At 41.5% G+C, this 15,980-nt stretch overlaps 1 protein-coding gene across 1 annotated transcript in view; it reads left to right on the forward strand.

Annotated features, from left to right (window-relative positions):
* LOC138520648 (keratin, type I cytoskeletal 47 kDa-like) overlaps window positions 1-15,636 on the forward strand; it is a 34,999-nt gene extending 19,363 nt beyond the window's left edge. Inside the window, exons 3-6 of the mRNA XM_069632943.1 lie at window positions 9,103-9,259; window positions 12,324-12,485; window positions 13,994-14,119; window positions 15,415-15,636. Of these exons, the coding sequence (XP_069489044.1) occupies window positions 9,103-9,259; window positions 12,324-12,485; window positions 13,994-14,119; window positions 15,415-15,636 (667 nt within the window). The remainder of the gene's footprint in view (window positions 1-9,102; window positions 9,260-12,323; window positions 12,486-13,993; window positions 14,120-15,414) is intronic.
* Window positions 15,637-15,980: the final 344 nt, after the last annotated feature.

Genomic DNA, 15,980 nt, shown 5'->3' on the forward strand with positions numbered 1-15,980 from the left:
TTGTTAACAAAGAAATTTTGTACTGCATGTCACAGATTTTCAGTAGGGCAACATAACCATAACGTCCCTTTACCAGGAGTTGTTTGGCAAACAGTATACAACTTGCAAAGAATGCCACATGAAAGTATGCTGGCGTACAGCACCGTGACATGTCCCGGAATGAGTACACATTTAACTGTACCATCTATGCCTCGTGGGCAGTGTGCAAATAGATTTTATATTCATGTCGGAACGTCCACCCTCAACATTTTCCGTACACAAAGCCAACATGTATTGGTATGCAGGGATTACCATTGCACTACACATTATATATCGTTAGCACAAGTTGTACTTATCTGAAAAAGACATCAGCTAAATGCATCCTTCCTCCCTAAGAAACAGCAGCACCGGTGTTATGAGAAAGCATAAGAAACAGTGGTGCTACCTTGCACATAACAAACAGACAAAATGTATTGCCGTACATCTACCAACCCATATTACTTTTTATTGCCTTTTTACTCATTGCCGTTCGCAAATTCCCTTATTGCCTGCCGTGCCAAAAAAATAAACCCACCCGTAAACATGGATAATAATGCATTAATAACAACCTTTCATAGCGTAAGGAAAAAAAAAAGAAATAAGTTATACACTCCAAATACTGCATATTTCTCAGTAAAGTACATAGACGCCATAATCTTTGCCAGTAATACTCTAAATTAGCAAAGCAGTAACATGTGCTACTGAAAAGGGTGATTAGTTGTTGTAATCCGGGGCGTTGGTTGCAGTTCAGATTACAAAACTAAATCCTCTTTCAAGATGGCCGCCATAGAAAGGGAAGGCAGTTATTCCATACATAGACCCTCTTCCCTTTCCATGGTAGGCTGCAAAAAGCACAAGTACGTGACGCGACGTACAACCTTATAACTACAATTTGGAAATTATGCAGTTCAATGTAAAAGAAAACGTGAACATTTAACAGTTTGCAAAGTAGGTTTATTTAGCAACAAAGTGGCAGAGACCATCGGAGTAAGGGCATTTTTAGTACAATCATAACAATACTTCTAAGGGCGGCATTGCAAATGTCGAAGATCACAAACATGTTGTTTTTTTGACAGACAAAAATTTGGGGATTTCGTTGAAGCAGTCGCTTTTGTTTCCACAGTGATTTCCCAAAAGTCGTCATGACCTCCAGCCTACTGCACCATAAATGAAGTGACGTTGCTCCGCATAGCGAGTTCAGCGTACGGACAAAGCAGACTTAAAGTCTCATTCAACATAATTGTTATGGAAAGGCAACCGCTCACCAGCAGCTGCATTTGCCATCCGATGAAGCCATCACTCAGCAAGTGAAACCCATGACATGCACAATACGGCAAGATATAACTAGGCGGGAAAGGTTACAGAAAATACGTGTCAATAACCAACCTGTACCAAAAAATTTCAAAAAAGACACATAAAATGTGCAAAGTACTGCACAAAGCTACGTGTTCAAACATGACATTTTAATAAAATGTTACTAATGTCCATTTGTACCTATAGTGCCAAGCTACAAACGCTGAGATTTTGCATTTGCAGTAAGAGAAAAAAAATGCCAACTACACAGGAAGAGGATAATTCAGTTATGAAATGAAAAAGGAAGGGAGAATGAAAAAACAATTACGCCGCGTGATTTCAAAGAAGACTAAATAAAACATGCAAAAGTTTACAAAAAGCTATGTGGAGATAGTTAACGTTTCAAATAAGAAATAGTAATGCTAAAAAAGAATGAGTGCAGTCATACACTACAAATGTATAACCTGGGCACTCTCAAATATTAGTGCAATAATGTAATAGCACAGAAAGATAATACGACAATTATATTGGCAAATTAGATGTGCGGTAAGAGAACAATAAACGGCAGTTCGCTGCAGAGTGGGCAAAATTAAATTTACACAATATTTACTGCCTCCATTCTGTTTGTGCAAGGTACACCAATGTGTTCACATGGAAGATTCTTTGTATACTGATATTCCATGTCCCTTAAAACTTTTTAAAACATAACGTTATCAATTGCTATTTTTTTTTACCCTTTCATTCCGTGAACTGCCAGTAAGTTTCCCTTGTCACTCAAGGTCAAAAAACAATTGCCCCTTGTACTTTCACTCAGATGCGCGGGCGTATTGAGCGGTCAACCAAAAAAGCAACTCATGTGACCTTCACTCAGAAGCCAAATACATTCTTTCTTTGAAGCAACATATTGCAATCCAATTATGAGAAACGCTATTCCCATACACATCCCGAAGGGATGTTTCCAGCAAACACTGCAGATGGTTGCCGTAGTTTAGAAAACTGAGAACGCCAGTCTGCCGGTAATTTTATTCCAAAAACATTTTAACCCACACGCAGTAATTGGTCGTGGAACAGTAAGCAGGAACTTCCATTTAAACGTATCACTTTGGTGAGATAAAAAAAAACTCCACATTTCATTATGTGCTTCCACATCCCATTCGGCCCCCCTCAAAGGTCTCCTTCTGAAATACTGTTACATGAGTGTGTGAAGTCCAATGCAGTCTTGTTTTCAATGTATTACTGCCGATATCCGCGTACACTAAAACATGAATAAAAAACGTAAACATTAGAACCCACACGCAGTAATTGCTCGTGGAACAGTAAGCAGGAACTTCCATTTAAACGTATAACTTTGGTGACAAAAAAGCTCCACATACATACTTCCACATCCCTTTCCGGCCCCCTTAAAGGTCAACTTCCGAAATACTGTTACATGAGTGTGTCAAGTCCAATGCAGTGTTGGTTTCGATGTGTTACTAGCGATATCCGCGTACACTAAAACATGAATATAACATAGGGGGGGGCACCGAAAAAAAATCACTTATTTTACGCTGTTGTACAACCTATCAGGGAATGAGTCACATGTTCACGTGCACAAACTTTCCCCCCATTCCATCTAAGGGGAAAAGAGATGTTTTGAGAACCCTGCCCCTTATAACTTGCGCCCCCCTGCACCAAACAGCATCAAACTTTCCAAATAAAGTCACAGTGAGTGATACCATTTTTTTGCAAACTTTGGTGACGATTCATCTAAGTATAGCACAGATATAAGGCAGTCAAAAAGTGTTCTTCCTATGGAAACAGCAACTCCACCATAACAACACAGCCACTAATGTGCCTGTCTAATATGCTGTAGTGTTTGTTGGCTGGACCTACACTTTGGATATATTTCCGCATACATTTGAATGTATACGTGTACATTGGCTTATAACTCCACTGATTAGAAGGTCGTTTCTGGGTGCATGGCCTTCCCAAGACAGTACACCCTCCCCAGAATCATCTAACATGCTAACATATACTACAGGTGTATGCATTGCTCTAATATGATGCGGTGGATGTGAGCAGGGCCTACGGTTTTAGGAGTATGCTATATGGGCTACAGCCTGTAGCCATGCAACCAAAACTGTACATCCTGCCCACAACCACCTCAGTGATGTGCAGTAGTATGGGTGTATTGATAGGTGTAGTTTGCTTCACTTGTTCTGGCCAGAGACTGCACTCCGAGCTGTCTGTCCATAGATATTGCAATGTGTGGGTGTGCACTGGCTTACACCTCCAGCGCTTATAACTTTGTTCTTGGGTGCTGTACACACTCCCCACAACCATGTAATCGTTAGTCAATACTACAGTTGTATCCATGGTTGTGACATGCTGCGGTGGTTGTGGCCAGGGCCTACAGTCTTGAAAGTATGGCCTGTGGCCATGCATCCAAGACAGTAGGCCCTGGCCACAACCACCGCAGCATGTCATAACCATGGTGGCATACTAATCAATAACAGACCCATAGGAAAATGTAATCTAATAACGTCATGTACTCAGTTTGAATGGTCAGTAACACCATGCGTGTCCTTCAAACATTTTCAAGGTGCCTCTACACAGCACGGACTAAAATACTACCCTTATCGCACCCCTCATTTTCTGCATGTACAAATATCCTGAACAAGGCGGCAATGGAGGATGCATCATAAACGGTTGCCGCCCAAATAAGTACAGTATTTCAGGCATCTCTTACACTCTGAACCTCTCCAAGCACTGTAGGTGTTCAGAGGACTTTCCCAAACACCATTTTGCATGGAAAATACATCATTACCACCTGCCGCCTAAACAAATACAGTATTTAAGCCATCTCTTACTCTGTGATCCTCCTCACGCACTGTAGGAGAGCAAAACAGTTTCCAAAACAGCATTTCGCCTCTGGTGGCGACCGCACTGTCTTCGGATCCAAGATGTTGGGCACATTCACATATTCTAACGCACATCACGGATCGCTGTAGCCAATCGGCGAAGATGTCGCATGTCCGCGGTCATGACGCCACCCCCCTGGCCAATTGGTATCTTGTCCGCGGAGCGATCAGGGAACTGTGACGCGGGGCGGACATGCATATTACTAATTTTTCAGACATATTTTTTGTTCGTTTTAAAGGAAACTACTGGATGGATTGGCACCAAAGTTACAAAAGCACGGTTTTGGGACCAAGGCCCTGACCCTGACGCAAATTTGATGACAATCCGTCCAGCGGTTTGGGCTGTAGGCGTGCGCAAAGTGTTTCCCCCATTCAGTCTATGGGAAGAAAATACGTTTTGGGACCCCCCCTATAACTTTTGCCCCCCTGGACCAAACATCACCAAACTTTGCAAAAACAATTAAAGTGGCCCATATACTTTTTTTTGCAAAGTTGGTGAAGATTCGTCCAGGGGGAGCGGAGTTATAGGCCACCCAAAAAGTGCTCTTCCTATGGAAACAGCAACTTAACCATAACTACACGGCCACTACCATGGCCGTGTAATATATATATATATATATATATATATATATATATATATATATATATATATATATATATATATGTACACTTATAATTCCCTACAGTACTGTTAAATATAGATAGAGAGAGAAACTGATGTGAGTACCAGGCATATGATAGCATTAGCTAGCAAATGGTGGATCCCTGGCACATACATATGCAAGGCTCATTAAGAAATATAAACTAATGACGTTGCCAATGGCTATTTACCAGGATTATAGAGATGTTGGTAAGCACTGATAGTTCATAGTTAATATTGACTTGAGTGATACTCCACCACTTCCAATCAGGCTTTCATTTAGATTCCAGTACCATGTAGAATGTTCAACTCCTTGGTGCCATCACCACTAGAGCCAAACAGCAGCCCAATTCATCTGTTTATGTTAAATTCGTAGACTTCAGCTTTCAACAGGGTTTAATTGAAATAAGTTATGGGAAATCTTGACCACATTAAAGTGTCCTATCTGGTTGCTGGAAATCCTAATAAAGCTTCACCACAATCGAGCAATTAGGTTCGACAATGCAGGTTGATTATCTACTCCAATCAAAATGAACAAGGGATGTTTACTTGCGGCCCTCCTCTTTAACCTGTATATAGGCCAACTAATCGGATGTCATGAAAAACATGCTAACTGTCCAGCTAAATTCAAAACTACCAAGGTCTCTGCATTATTGAATGCAGATGATCTTGTGATTGTTGATCATACCAAAAAGGGCATGAAGCCATATGGAAGAATTGGGCCAATTTGCCAGTGAACATAGTATGATTATCAATTAAAAAAAAGACAAAGACTATGTATTCACTTCAAGAAGTGTTAATAGGCCTCAAATGGAAACAAGTTGGGGCACAATTTAATATACAGACTCCTATAAATATCTTGGAGTTGATATAGACAGCAAAATTGGATATTTGTGTTTAATTGCTAGAAAGACACAACGTGCCAGACAAACCACCATGCTTGTTCGGAATGATCTCTCCCAATACGCTGGCTACTCCTTGAAGGGCATAATGTTGTTATACTCTCAGTGGTTTATACCAGTGTTGCCCTATGGGCTTGAGGCCCTCACCCTTGAAAATGGATCATGGTTGGATAAAATAGAGGGTTATTTTTGGCGTACCATATTGTGTCTTCCTCCTTCTTGTCCGACACAATATAATAGGGTCGAATTTGTTTTGACATCATTAAAAGCAATCATTCAGTACCAAAGAGTTTTGCTCCCCATTAAAGCTGTTTGTCATCCTTCTAGTAAGATGCCTAATATTATGGGTAAAAATGTCATTGAATTAATGACAAGTAATAATATAGAAAAAAAATGATGCTTTGTGCATGGACTCAAATGCTGCATTGTATTGGTCAGTTGAGTGCTCTATGTGTGGCAGATAGAAGGCCATTAAAATGGCATTTAAAAAGAAATCCCAGATAAAAGATTTGGAAGAAAGCTTTAGCCACATGATTAGCTTACATAAGTACCATTATTTAGAGGGTATCGTACATACAGATCATTGCCCTAAAAAATATCTAGTATGATGCCCTAGCCCTGTTGTATGCAGATTTCGACTACTCATGAGGCTCAACCAACTCCCTGTTAGAGCCACATGTGGAACTCAATGGAAATTGGCTCCTAATCAATGGTATTGTCGCATCTGTAACGTGGAGGGTAATATAGAGACTGTTAGACATATTTTGACTGAGTGCCCTAAACTTGTCTCTGTATATAGGAATGTGTATGGATGATATGTACATCAGTACACCACCATTGATACTATACATTTTTCGTATGTATGTTTAAATACATGGGGCCTCATCACGAGTTGGGCGCTAACCCCGGCGGTATTACCGCCGGGGCTATTAGCCCTATCGCCAAACCCCCCCGGTGCTATTAGTGCCAGATCACGGGTTGGCAGAACGGTAAATCCCCATTGGGCCCATTCGGGAATTTTCCATTCCCCATTGGGCCCAATGGAAAATGTTCGGGACTACCGCTGGCGGTAATAGCAGCGAAAATTGGCAAAATCACCATGGATTTGCCCCCAGCTCAGAGCTGGAGGAAAATCCGCCACTGTGATTTAGCAGACCCTTAAATGCAGCTGTAATAGCATTACCGCCACATTTAAGGGTTACCGCCAAACTCGTGATGAGGCCCGATCATCTGAATCCATGCCTATTGCTTTGCATAATGTATGGACTAAAGCTGAGCTAATGTTGAAGTCTGCTATTTGCACCTAAATAGCTGTAGAATCCTGATGACCAGTCTGTTCTTGCATATTAAGGTCACACAAATTTAATAGCAAATGCTGAGGTGCAACCATATCACAGCATGAAGATAAGATGTAAACCTAGGCACATTTCTGAGAACCATATTTTAGTATAGGAGAATTTTGATGTTTTGATCTGTGCTAATATGATTAATGCATGTATGAATTTTATATATAATTAATTATTTTTATCTTTTAGAATGTGATATCTTGATGGTTTAATATTGATGATGCGAAACATAATTTCCTACGAGTATTTTTTTTATGTAAAATCAAAATTAACTGTACTGTTGTAAAAGTTATTTGAACTAAAATCAACAATAAACAATAATAATATCGACGTATTTCACTATTTTGAACAATTAGATCCTACGGGCTACTGTGGTTTGTAAGGGACAGTTTTGGATAGCAAATAGCATAGCAATAGCGTGTTTGATCTGGATTTGAAACCACACGGCTGCCTCAGCCAAAGAAGAGTGCAACATTTCAGATGCATTCATATAATTAAATGGGTCCATAAATTCACCTTTAGGTCGAGATTCAAAATACATAGAACATCTCCCTCTCATCCACCGCTTCCTGAAATCGCATTTAATGGCTGCAACTTCAGTATCGGCCACCCATCTAGCACTCTCTCCCTATCTCTGTCCTCTATGCCCCACTCTCTCTTGCAATCTCTCTCTCTCTCTCTCCCTCCCTCATCCTATATGTTCTCTATGTCTCAATGTATCTATGTGAATGAGAGTTGAGTTGTCAGGTGGACATTTGCTAGAGCCACCATAGTCGGCTGCCTGAAAAGAGGAAATAAATGTATCTTGAAGGCAGGCATAGAGTTGTTTTCAAAAGCAGCTAACAGCTGGAAACAAGAAGATAATTGTATTACACTAGCATGGTAAACGCTACATGAAAGCGTACAATTTTCCTATTGAAATAGCATTTTGAGTATATATTTGAGTCATAATATGAATGTTCAACTTGTCTGAGTACACCACATTATCAAAACCTAGAATAACCATATGTTTGTTTTCTAATAGACGGTTCTCATTCCAAGATGGAGTCCGGTACACTCCTGTTGTACTCTAAGAGAAAGGGGAAGAGGACAAGTAAAACCAGGAAGTGTACTAGGGTGCTTTGCATAAGAGCAGAGAGCATCGTGGGAAGACATGAATGCCTGCATATCTTTATATTTAACAATTATGTATGTGTTAAAAGGGTTGTATGCTTGAATCTCTAATAGCATAATGCAAACTGGGCTGGGTGCTCATTTCATGTTTCACAAAACGTACCCTTACTTTAAAATGTGTTGAACATTTAACCATACATACTAATCCAAACTGGTTCTGGGCATGACTGTGAGCATAGAATCACTGTAAATGTCTCCTTTTCCACAGTTTTAGCTGGGTCTCTGGGTAAGGATTGCTGTGCAAATGCTCAGTTCTCAATGCACAGAGCACACAGTTCTCCATGCAGAGCTTACAGCTTTTAAAAATACTACACATATGATCTTACTTCTTTTAGACACTATTCCTTGGCTCCCTAAAGAGAATTACCTCCACTTCCAATGATTATATTAACATATAATATAAAACACATTGCTATATTTCATTAATTAGATCAGAGACTAGACCACCAGTGTTAAAAGTTGTTGTTACTCAAAGACTCCTCTGGCAATCATATGAACTACCTGAGCTATTTTATCATGTTCACCCCCATGACATCTGTAGATGTTTTTGGATTCATGGTCTCATTCATCGTTTGAGCCATTGAGTACATGTGTCACATAGAACAGCTGACGATAGTCAACATTTGGTCGTTGAGATGCTGGCACCACCGCATCATCTGGAACCTAATTGGAAAACAGTTCCATTATGATATGGTCAATTCATGAACATATTTATTACATAATTTTCAATTCAGTTACTTTCTGGGTCCAGCTGAAAAATTAAGAAATATTATAAATGGCTGAAATGATTGGGGATTAAAATCACCTGCTCAGATATCTCCTTCTTTCAGGTTTGAGAATGAGCACATTCTCCGCCAAAGCGTAGAGGCTGACATCAACGGACTGCGCAGGGTCTACGATGAGCTGACCCTAGCCAAGTTAGACTTGGAGAATCAGTGTGAGAGCCTGGCTGAGGAACTGGCCCTCCTTAAGAAGAACCATGAGACGGTAACCATCCACTCTCTCGCCCTTTCATTTTCAGCGATTGTGCAGTGGAGTGATGTCTGATGTCTCTCCACTACAACAGAGTTGGCATAGATTTTAGAGTGATAGGGAGATTGTGTAATTGACCTACTGATTTGGGACAGAATCAACATTGTGTTGGACAAGCTTGATGCAAGTTAGTCATCAGGAAAATGCACTGTTCTGTATTTATTGTTTTGTATCGCACCTGTTTACAAAGCAAATTCGATTCACAGGGATTTGAGGGGAGCAAGGGAGGGGGACAGTAAAGAGAAGCAGGAGGTGCAATACACATAGAAAAGATATAGACTATTCCTGATATACAAGTGCATTCTTTAGGATATGCAATATTTCTTCTAGCAGATTAGGAACGTGTTGGTTGGAGTTATTTAGATTTAGGGTCAGGCAGGTTTTATATTATTTATTGATTAATGTCATTTATGTATTTGAGGGCTACATAAAGCCTAATAAGGAACAAAAAGATCTGGGTGCCCCTCTACAGAGAACTAACGCGGCCAAATGACCTGTTCTATGGGAAGATGCCCACTCAGGAGGGTCCACAACCACGTTTTAGCTCGCTGTACCTTTCAGAAAGGAGAAATAACCATTTGCATATCAGTTTAAATCATGCAGCCCACCCTCCCTCCATCTAATAAAGTCCCCACTTGTCAATCCAGAGGTGAAAGTCGTGTAGTGAAAAACTGGTGTGCCGAGGGGTGAGTGGTAAGCCGATATCTGCGATTCACCCTATCCCCATAGGTTACGCTAACCAGAGTGGTGGACAATAGGAGGGTGTGCCTCGGACGGTAGCAAGATGATGGCAGCCAAGGTAGAGAAGCCAGAGGAGCTCCCAGAGATGCCTGCTCAAATTCCATCTAGCGCTTATTAAACCTTATGTCCGTAAAAGTATCATTGACACCTGAGCTGCAAGCAAATATTGGTGACACTAGGAATTGCTTTTTCAGGCAGACGAAAATCTTCCTACATATTCAGGGGGTTTCCCTTGCCAAATGAAATCCCAGATTTTAGATTGCAAAGTTTTTAGAGTGTTTGATGGGAGCAACACTGGGGGGGCCTGGAAGGCGTAGAGCAGCCGCGAATATATGTTCATTTTATCGGCGGTGCACCTGCCGAACCAAGATATCACAGTGCGTTTCTACCGCTCATGGTCTTGGTAAAGTTTGCGGAAAAGAGTCGGGTAGTTATGGCAAAGCAAAGTGTCTTGGTAGCAGGTGAGATAAATCCCTAAATACTTAAGCTTGTCCTCCTCCCACCTAAATGGATATGCTTGTTGTAGATATTGGATATCCACCTGAGGCATAGAGACATTAAGGGATGCAGATTTACTGTAATTAATAGCATATCGCAAGATCCACTGAAACAAATCCAGCTCCATAATAATCGCCGGAAGGGTGGACTAAGGACTGGTCATCATAAAATAAATTATCATCCGCATAGATGGACAATGTATGTGTAGGCCCACCTGTGTCAATCCATGTGAGCAAGGGATTACCTCTGATATTTATGGCCAGGGGTCCAAGGGCTAAAGCGAATATGAGAGGTCACAGGGGGCAAGCTTGGTGCTTGCCCCAGTGAATGGGGACAGGTTAGAGAGCCTGTGATTCATTTTAATTGATGCATGTAGGCAGGGAATGTTTGCAAGAACCAGTTTCACAAAATTAGGGCCGAAGCCGAAAGCTGTTAAAACCTCAGCCAAGTATGACCAGCGTAGGGTATCAAAGGCTTTAATTGCAGTGAGTGACAAAATAGCCATTGGAAGCTTATTTCTATTACACCAGTCTACTGGTCTACTACCAGTCTTCTGCTCTATAGGTCCATACTGCTGTGCAATACCGGTACTGATATCCTTTTTGTTCCAATATAACTGGTTTAGGAGGTTAGTTGGTTGAGCGTCCACTGCGTAACCTACCGAGATGTTTGTGTAACACATAATTCACAGAATGCAATACCAACAGCTTTGACTCAATACTTCACCCTTCAGAGTTTGATATTATGAGTACCAATGACGAATAATATTAATTATTTAACAACTCACTCCACTGGATAAATGGACATGATGATGACAGTGATAATGAGGATGACTGTTGTTGTTTTTGTTGTTGTTTTTGTTATTATCTTTATCCTTGTGATTATTGTTACTGTCATTGATTTTATTATTTTAATTTTAATAGTGTCATATTATCTATTATCATTGTTTGGATTACTGTGGCAATATGCCCCGAGACTGCGGGCCATTACCACGTAAGGTAATGGCCCGAAGTCTTGAGGCATGTTGCCATTAGCATTCCGACCCATAAGACCGGGGTACTAATGTTTTTTTTTTTCCTGGCTGCGAGACACGTTGCATTTCACAGCCGAAAAAAAAAAAGTTTAAAAGTATTTTAAAAAATGCCCGCTGCGGAGAGAAAAACATAGTCCCTTTTTTCTTTCCGCGGCAGCCATAGTAAACACAGAAAATGGCCACCATGGAAGGGGAGAAGGGACTACAACTAGTCCCTTCTCCCTTTCCATGATGGCCAATCACGTACATTACAAAATAAAGTAAACAGAAAAAATGGCCACCGTGGAACAGGCAGAAGGGACTAAATGTGGTCCCTTCTCCCTTTGCATGGTGGCCTAAAAGAAAATAAAAGAATAAGAAGAGCAGCACGCGGGACGCGCACGGACGTGAGCAGGCTTACCATGAGTTAAGCCTCGCAAATGCACCAAGCAGTGCATTTGTTAAATAACCTGTGCCAGGTACTAATAGTAATAATGTATTGATTTGTATTATTATTTTTGTTCTTCTTAGCCTTGCTTTTGTTATTTGTATTAGAACATCATTAATATTTACTTTGGACACTTTATTGGTAGTATTAGTAGTATATGAGTGTGATATTTTTACCAGTAGTAGTTGTAGTCATAAGAGTAGAAGCGGTAGTATTAGTTGTATCATTACGAGTGTCCTTGACAGTGCCAGGAAGGGGGTAAGAATAGTTGGAGATGTTGCAAGAGCCAATGCTATTGTTGTCTTTGACTCTCTCTTCAGGAGATGAAGGACTCCTCCGGCACCGTGGCCGGAGAAGTCAACGTGGAGATGAATGCTGCTCCGGGAACCAACCTACTGAGGGTCCTCAATGACATGAGGAGCCAGTATGAAGCCCTCGCCGACAAGAACCGCAGGGATGCCGAGGAGCAGTTCCTTCACAAGGTCAGTCTCGCTTACAGACACCCTCAATGCCGGTCCCTATCCCGGCGGCACCAAAACACACATCTGTGTTTCATGCAGCACTTGGACACAAGAAATGAGGGAGTATCACACGTTACTGAAGGCAGTATTAGTCATTGACCCCCATACATATTAAGGAACTCTCAAGTTCCCCATAGACTTTGAAGGAGTCTTATTTATGGACATTCCAAGTATCAGTGTCTGCTTTAATGGGGCATCACTAACTCAATGCATCAATTGCCCCATGCAATGTAATTGATTATCACTCATTCCTAAATTAAATGGCCCCCTCATACCCTCACTCAATAGCCTAATGCACTTTTATTGACATATGTTATTATTGAAGACAATCCTTCTAATCATTAAGGAGCTCAAAACCTTTACCAGAGTTTCACTGGTGTTATCACTCTGAACATGCACCAATAGGCGTCCATATTTTATTCGAGTGTTGTTCTTTTTGTATATCAGTAAACCCTAATACTTTTAGGTAGTATACACATTCTGGGAATCATTGACACCATATACTTTACTACAGTATCACTCCTTCCAATCAGCTATAGCCTCATTTGCTTTAATGATCAGTGATTATGAGCATCAATAGTGCAATATACGTTAATGGAGCATCACTCACTGTGAGCATCCATGAACCCATAGACCTTAATGTAGAGCCTCTCATTGCAAGGTTAACCCCCTCACCCCCTATACTCAAAAGTAGTATCATAGTACATGGAATGCTTTTGAATAGTGAGAAGGCCAGCTCAATGTGACTAGCCAATGAGATCTTAATGGTGCATCACTTCCTCGCAAATCAATGGCACTACATAATGACGTAATTTTCACAACCAGTAGTCATAGCTCATTAGAATGGAGTCGCATTCACACACAGGGCGAATGGGCCATAGTTGTAATGGAATCTCATGAAAAGAAAACCTCAAAGGTACTATAGAGTTTAATGGAATATCACCCAGACCAATGAACAAAAATCCATTAGGCTTTGATGGAGTCACACTCTTGGGCAACATTCATGGTCCAATACACGTTCACCCAGTCTCATCATCTTCATAGATTTTATTTAACTCTCAATCAGATCCTGTCAACAAGTTCCCGTAGAGTTCAACGGGGTCTTACTTTTACCCACTCCCACTGACTCAGGTTACTTTAATGGAATGTCGTTCGTTGCGAGTATCAATGGTTTCACGGTCGTCAAAGGGTCCTCTTGGGTTAAAATCAATGCGTTCTCCTGTTGACCTTTATCGCAACACTCAGGACACTCAATATTTGTATCTGTGAAAGCATGAGTTCAATCAAATGCCAAAGATAAAGGGCCTCATCACGAGTCTGGCTATAACCCTTAAATGCGCCGGGGGTTTAGCGCTAGGGCTATTAGCGCCGGCACTAATAGCGCTGGCGTTACCGCCCAACTAGTGATGAGGCCCAAAGTTTGAAGCAGGCTTGAACCCCCTCATGTGTGTACTCTACTTTTATTTCAGAGCCAGGAGCTGAAAAAGGAGATCTCCCTTCATATTGAGGCGGGGCAGTCAAGCAAGAGTGAGATCTCAGACTTGCGGAGGACTCTTCAGGGCTTGGAGATAGAGCTGCAGGCCCAGCTTGCTATGGTATGTTCTGTGTCATTTAATACAATGCAGAGCTGTAGAAATAGTGATGTCACGCCACTCATGGCATCACAGGAAGTGATCCTGCATTATCGTTCACCCTAAAGACATCGCATGAAGAGACATCACACACACTGATGAGATCGCAGACGGCGGATACAAAAATCATATCCTATTGATAAAACCAACAATTAACTTCAAAATAAATTGTAAAGAATCAGATGACAGGAAGACCTAAGAATCGCAAGCAGTCACAAAGGGGTCAATGCTAAAGTCTGCTCCCACCACTAAATGATGTCCATTCAATTGGTCACTACAATCGGTGTGGCATTAAGTGTCTGGCTATCCACTCCTCGCTGGTTCCTGTATTGGTTGGGGATGCACAGATGGGTCCCTACCTCCACTCTAACGGGTGCTAGAATGCCAGGGCTAAGGTCACCTGAAAGCTGAGGACCAACTGGGTTTGGTGGTAACTACAGATAGACTAGGCACAGCAATTGAAAACACTGTAAACCTCTAATTGACGATATGAGTCAAAGATGACAGTGGCCCCCATGGTTGACTTGTCCAGTGTGAATCTGTTGGTTCTATGTGATAATGTCGAATATTGAAGGTCACACGCGCAAAAGACCAATTATTGTTGATCGATTTGGTGCGATTTGGTGCAGCCTTCATTAGTCGCCCTCCCTATCCTACCCGTAAGACATTTCCTTACCCTTGCCCCTCCCCACACTAACATACACACTCAAACACATACACTTATCTCTCTTCCCACTTCCGTCTTCTGCCCATCTTGATCAGCCAGGCAGCCCCTGCGTGCACTAGTGTGTGGCAGGGGTGTGACAATTAGATTTAGAAAGACCGCTCTGTGTATTCACAGAGCGGTCTTTCTAAATCTGTCTTTTTTTCCGATTCATAAAAAAATACCTTTTCATTCCATACCAATCTGTTCTGTCAACACATGCTGCAATACTGAGGTGTATACTAATTTGGCCAGTCAAGAAAAGAGAGTCGCGAGGGCTTGCGCGGATCCACCTTTCAGAATGTTAATTCCGGAGAAGGGGCTAATGCATTGCTAGTGCTTGAGCCACTACAAGAGATTTGGATGCAATAACATTAGTGGCATGAAGAAAGAATAGGACAAAAGAGATGGAGACGATAGAATGAGAACTCCATAGCTGACCTGTGACACTAAACTTTACCAATAATGCCAGGTCTGTTCATTGAGGTTTTTAATGCGTTTCAATCAAACACATTAATACAATTAACACTTAATGCACTTTTTAATTAACCAACAGAAAAAATCCCTTGAAGACACCCTAGCAGAAACAGAAGGGCGTTACTGCATGCAGCTCTCGCAGATACAAGCCATGATTGGTGGCCTAGAGGAGGAGCTGGCCCAGATCCGGCATGACATAGCGAACCAGACGGCCGAGTACGAGCAGCTCCTGGACATCAAGACGCGACTCGAGAGGGAGATCGAGACCTACCGCCGCCTGCTGGATGGCGATGGCGGGTAGGTGGCATCTATGTTTCATACAGGGCAAATATACATGGCATTATGCAATGGCATGGTTAGGGTGGGGAGAAGACCATAAAGACCTGGGCTATCCTTTTAAAAAGGCAAGTATTGTGATATTTGTAGTCGAGTCATTGAAAGTAAAATCTTAAAATTGTAGAATTCACTGATTTTTTACATCAGTGTTGTGGAACCTTTGGCTCTCCAGATTTTTTGGACTACAACTCCCATCATCCCTAGCCATTCTCCATAATGGTGATAGGTCATGAGAGCTGCCATCAAAAATATCTAGGGAACCGCAGGTTGCAGACCCCTGTGTTACATGATAGCTCGTGCCTTGAAAGT

This window comes from Ambystoma mexicanum, chromosome 13, assembly GCF_040938575.1.
Source record: "Ambystoma mexicanum isolate Mex_15411 chromosome 13, UKY_AmexF1_1, whole genome shotgun sequence".
NCBI classification, from domain to species: Eukaryota; Metazoa; Chordata; class Amphibia; order Caudata; family Ambystomatidae; genus Ambystoma; species Ambystoma mexicanum.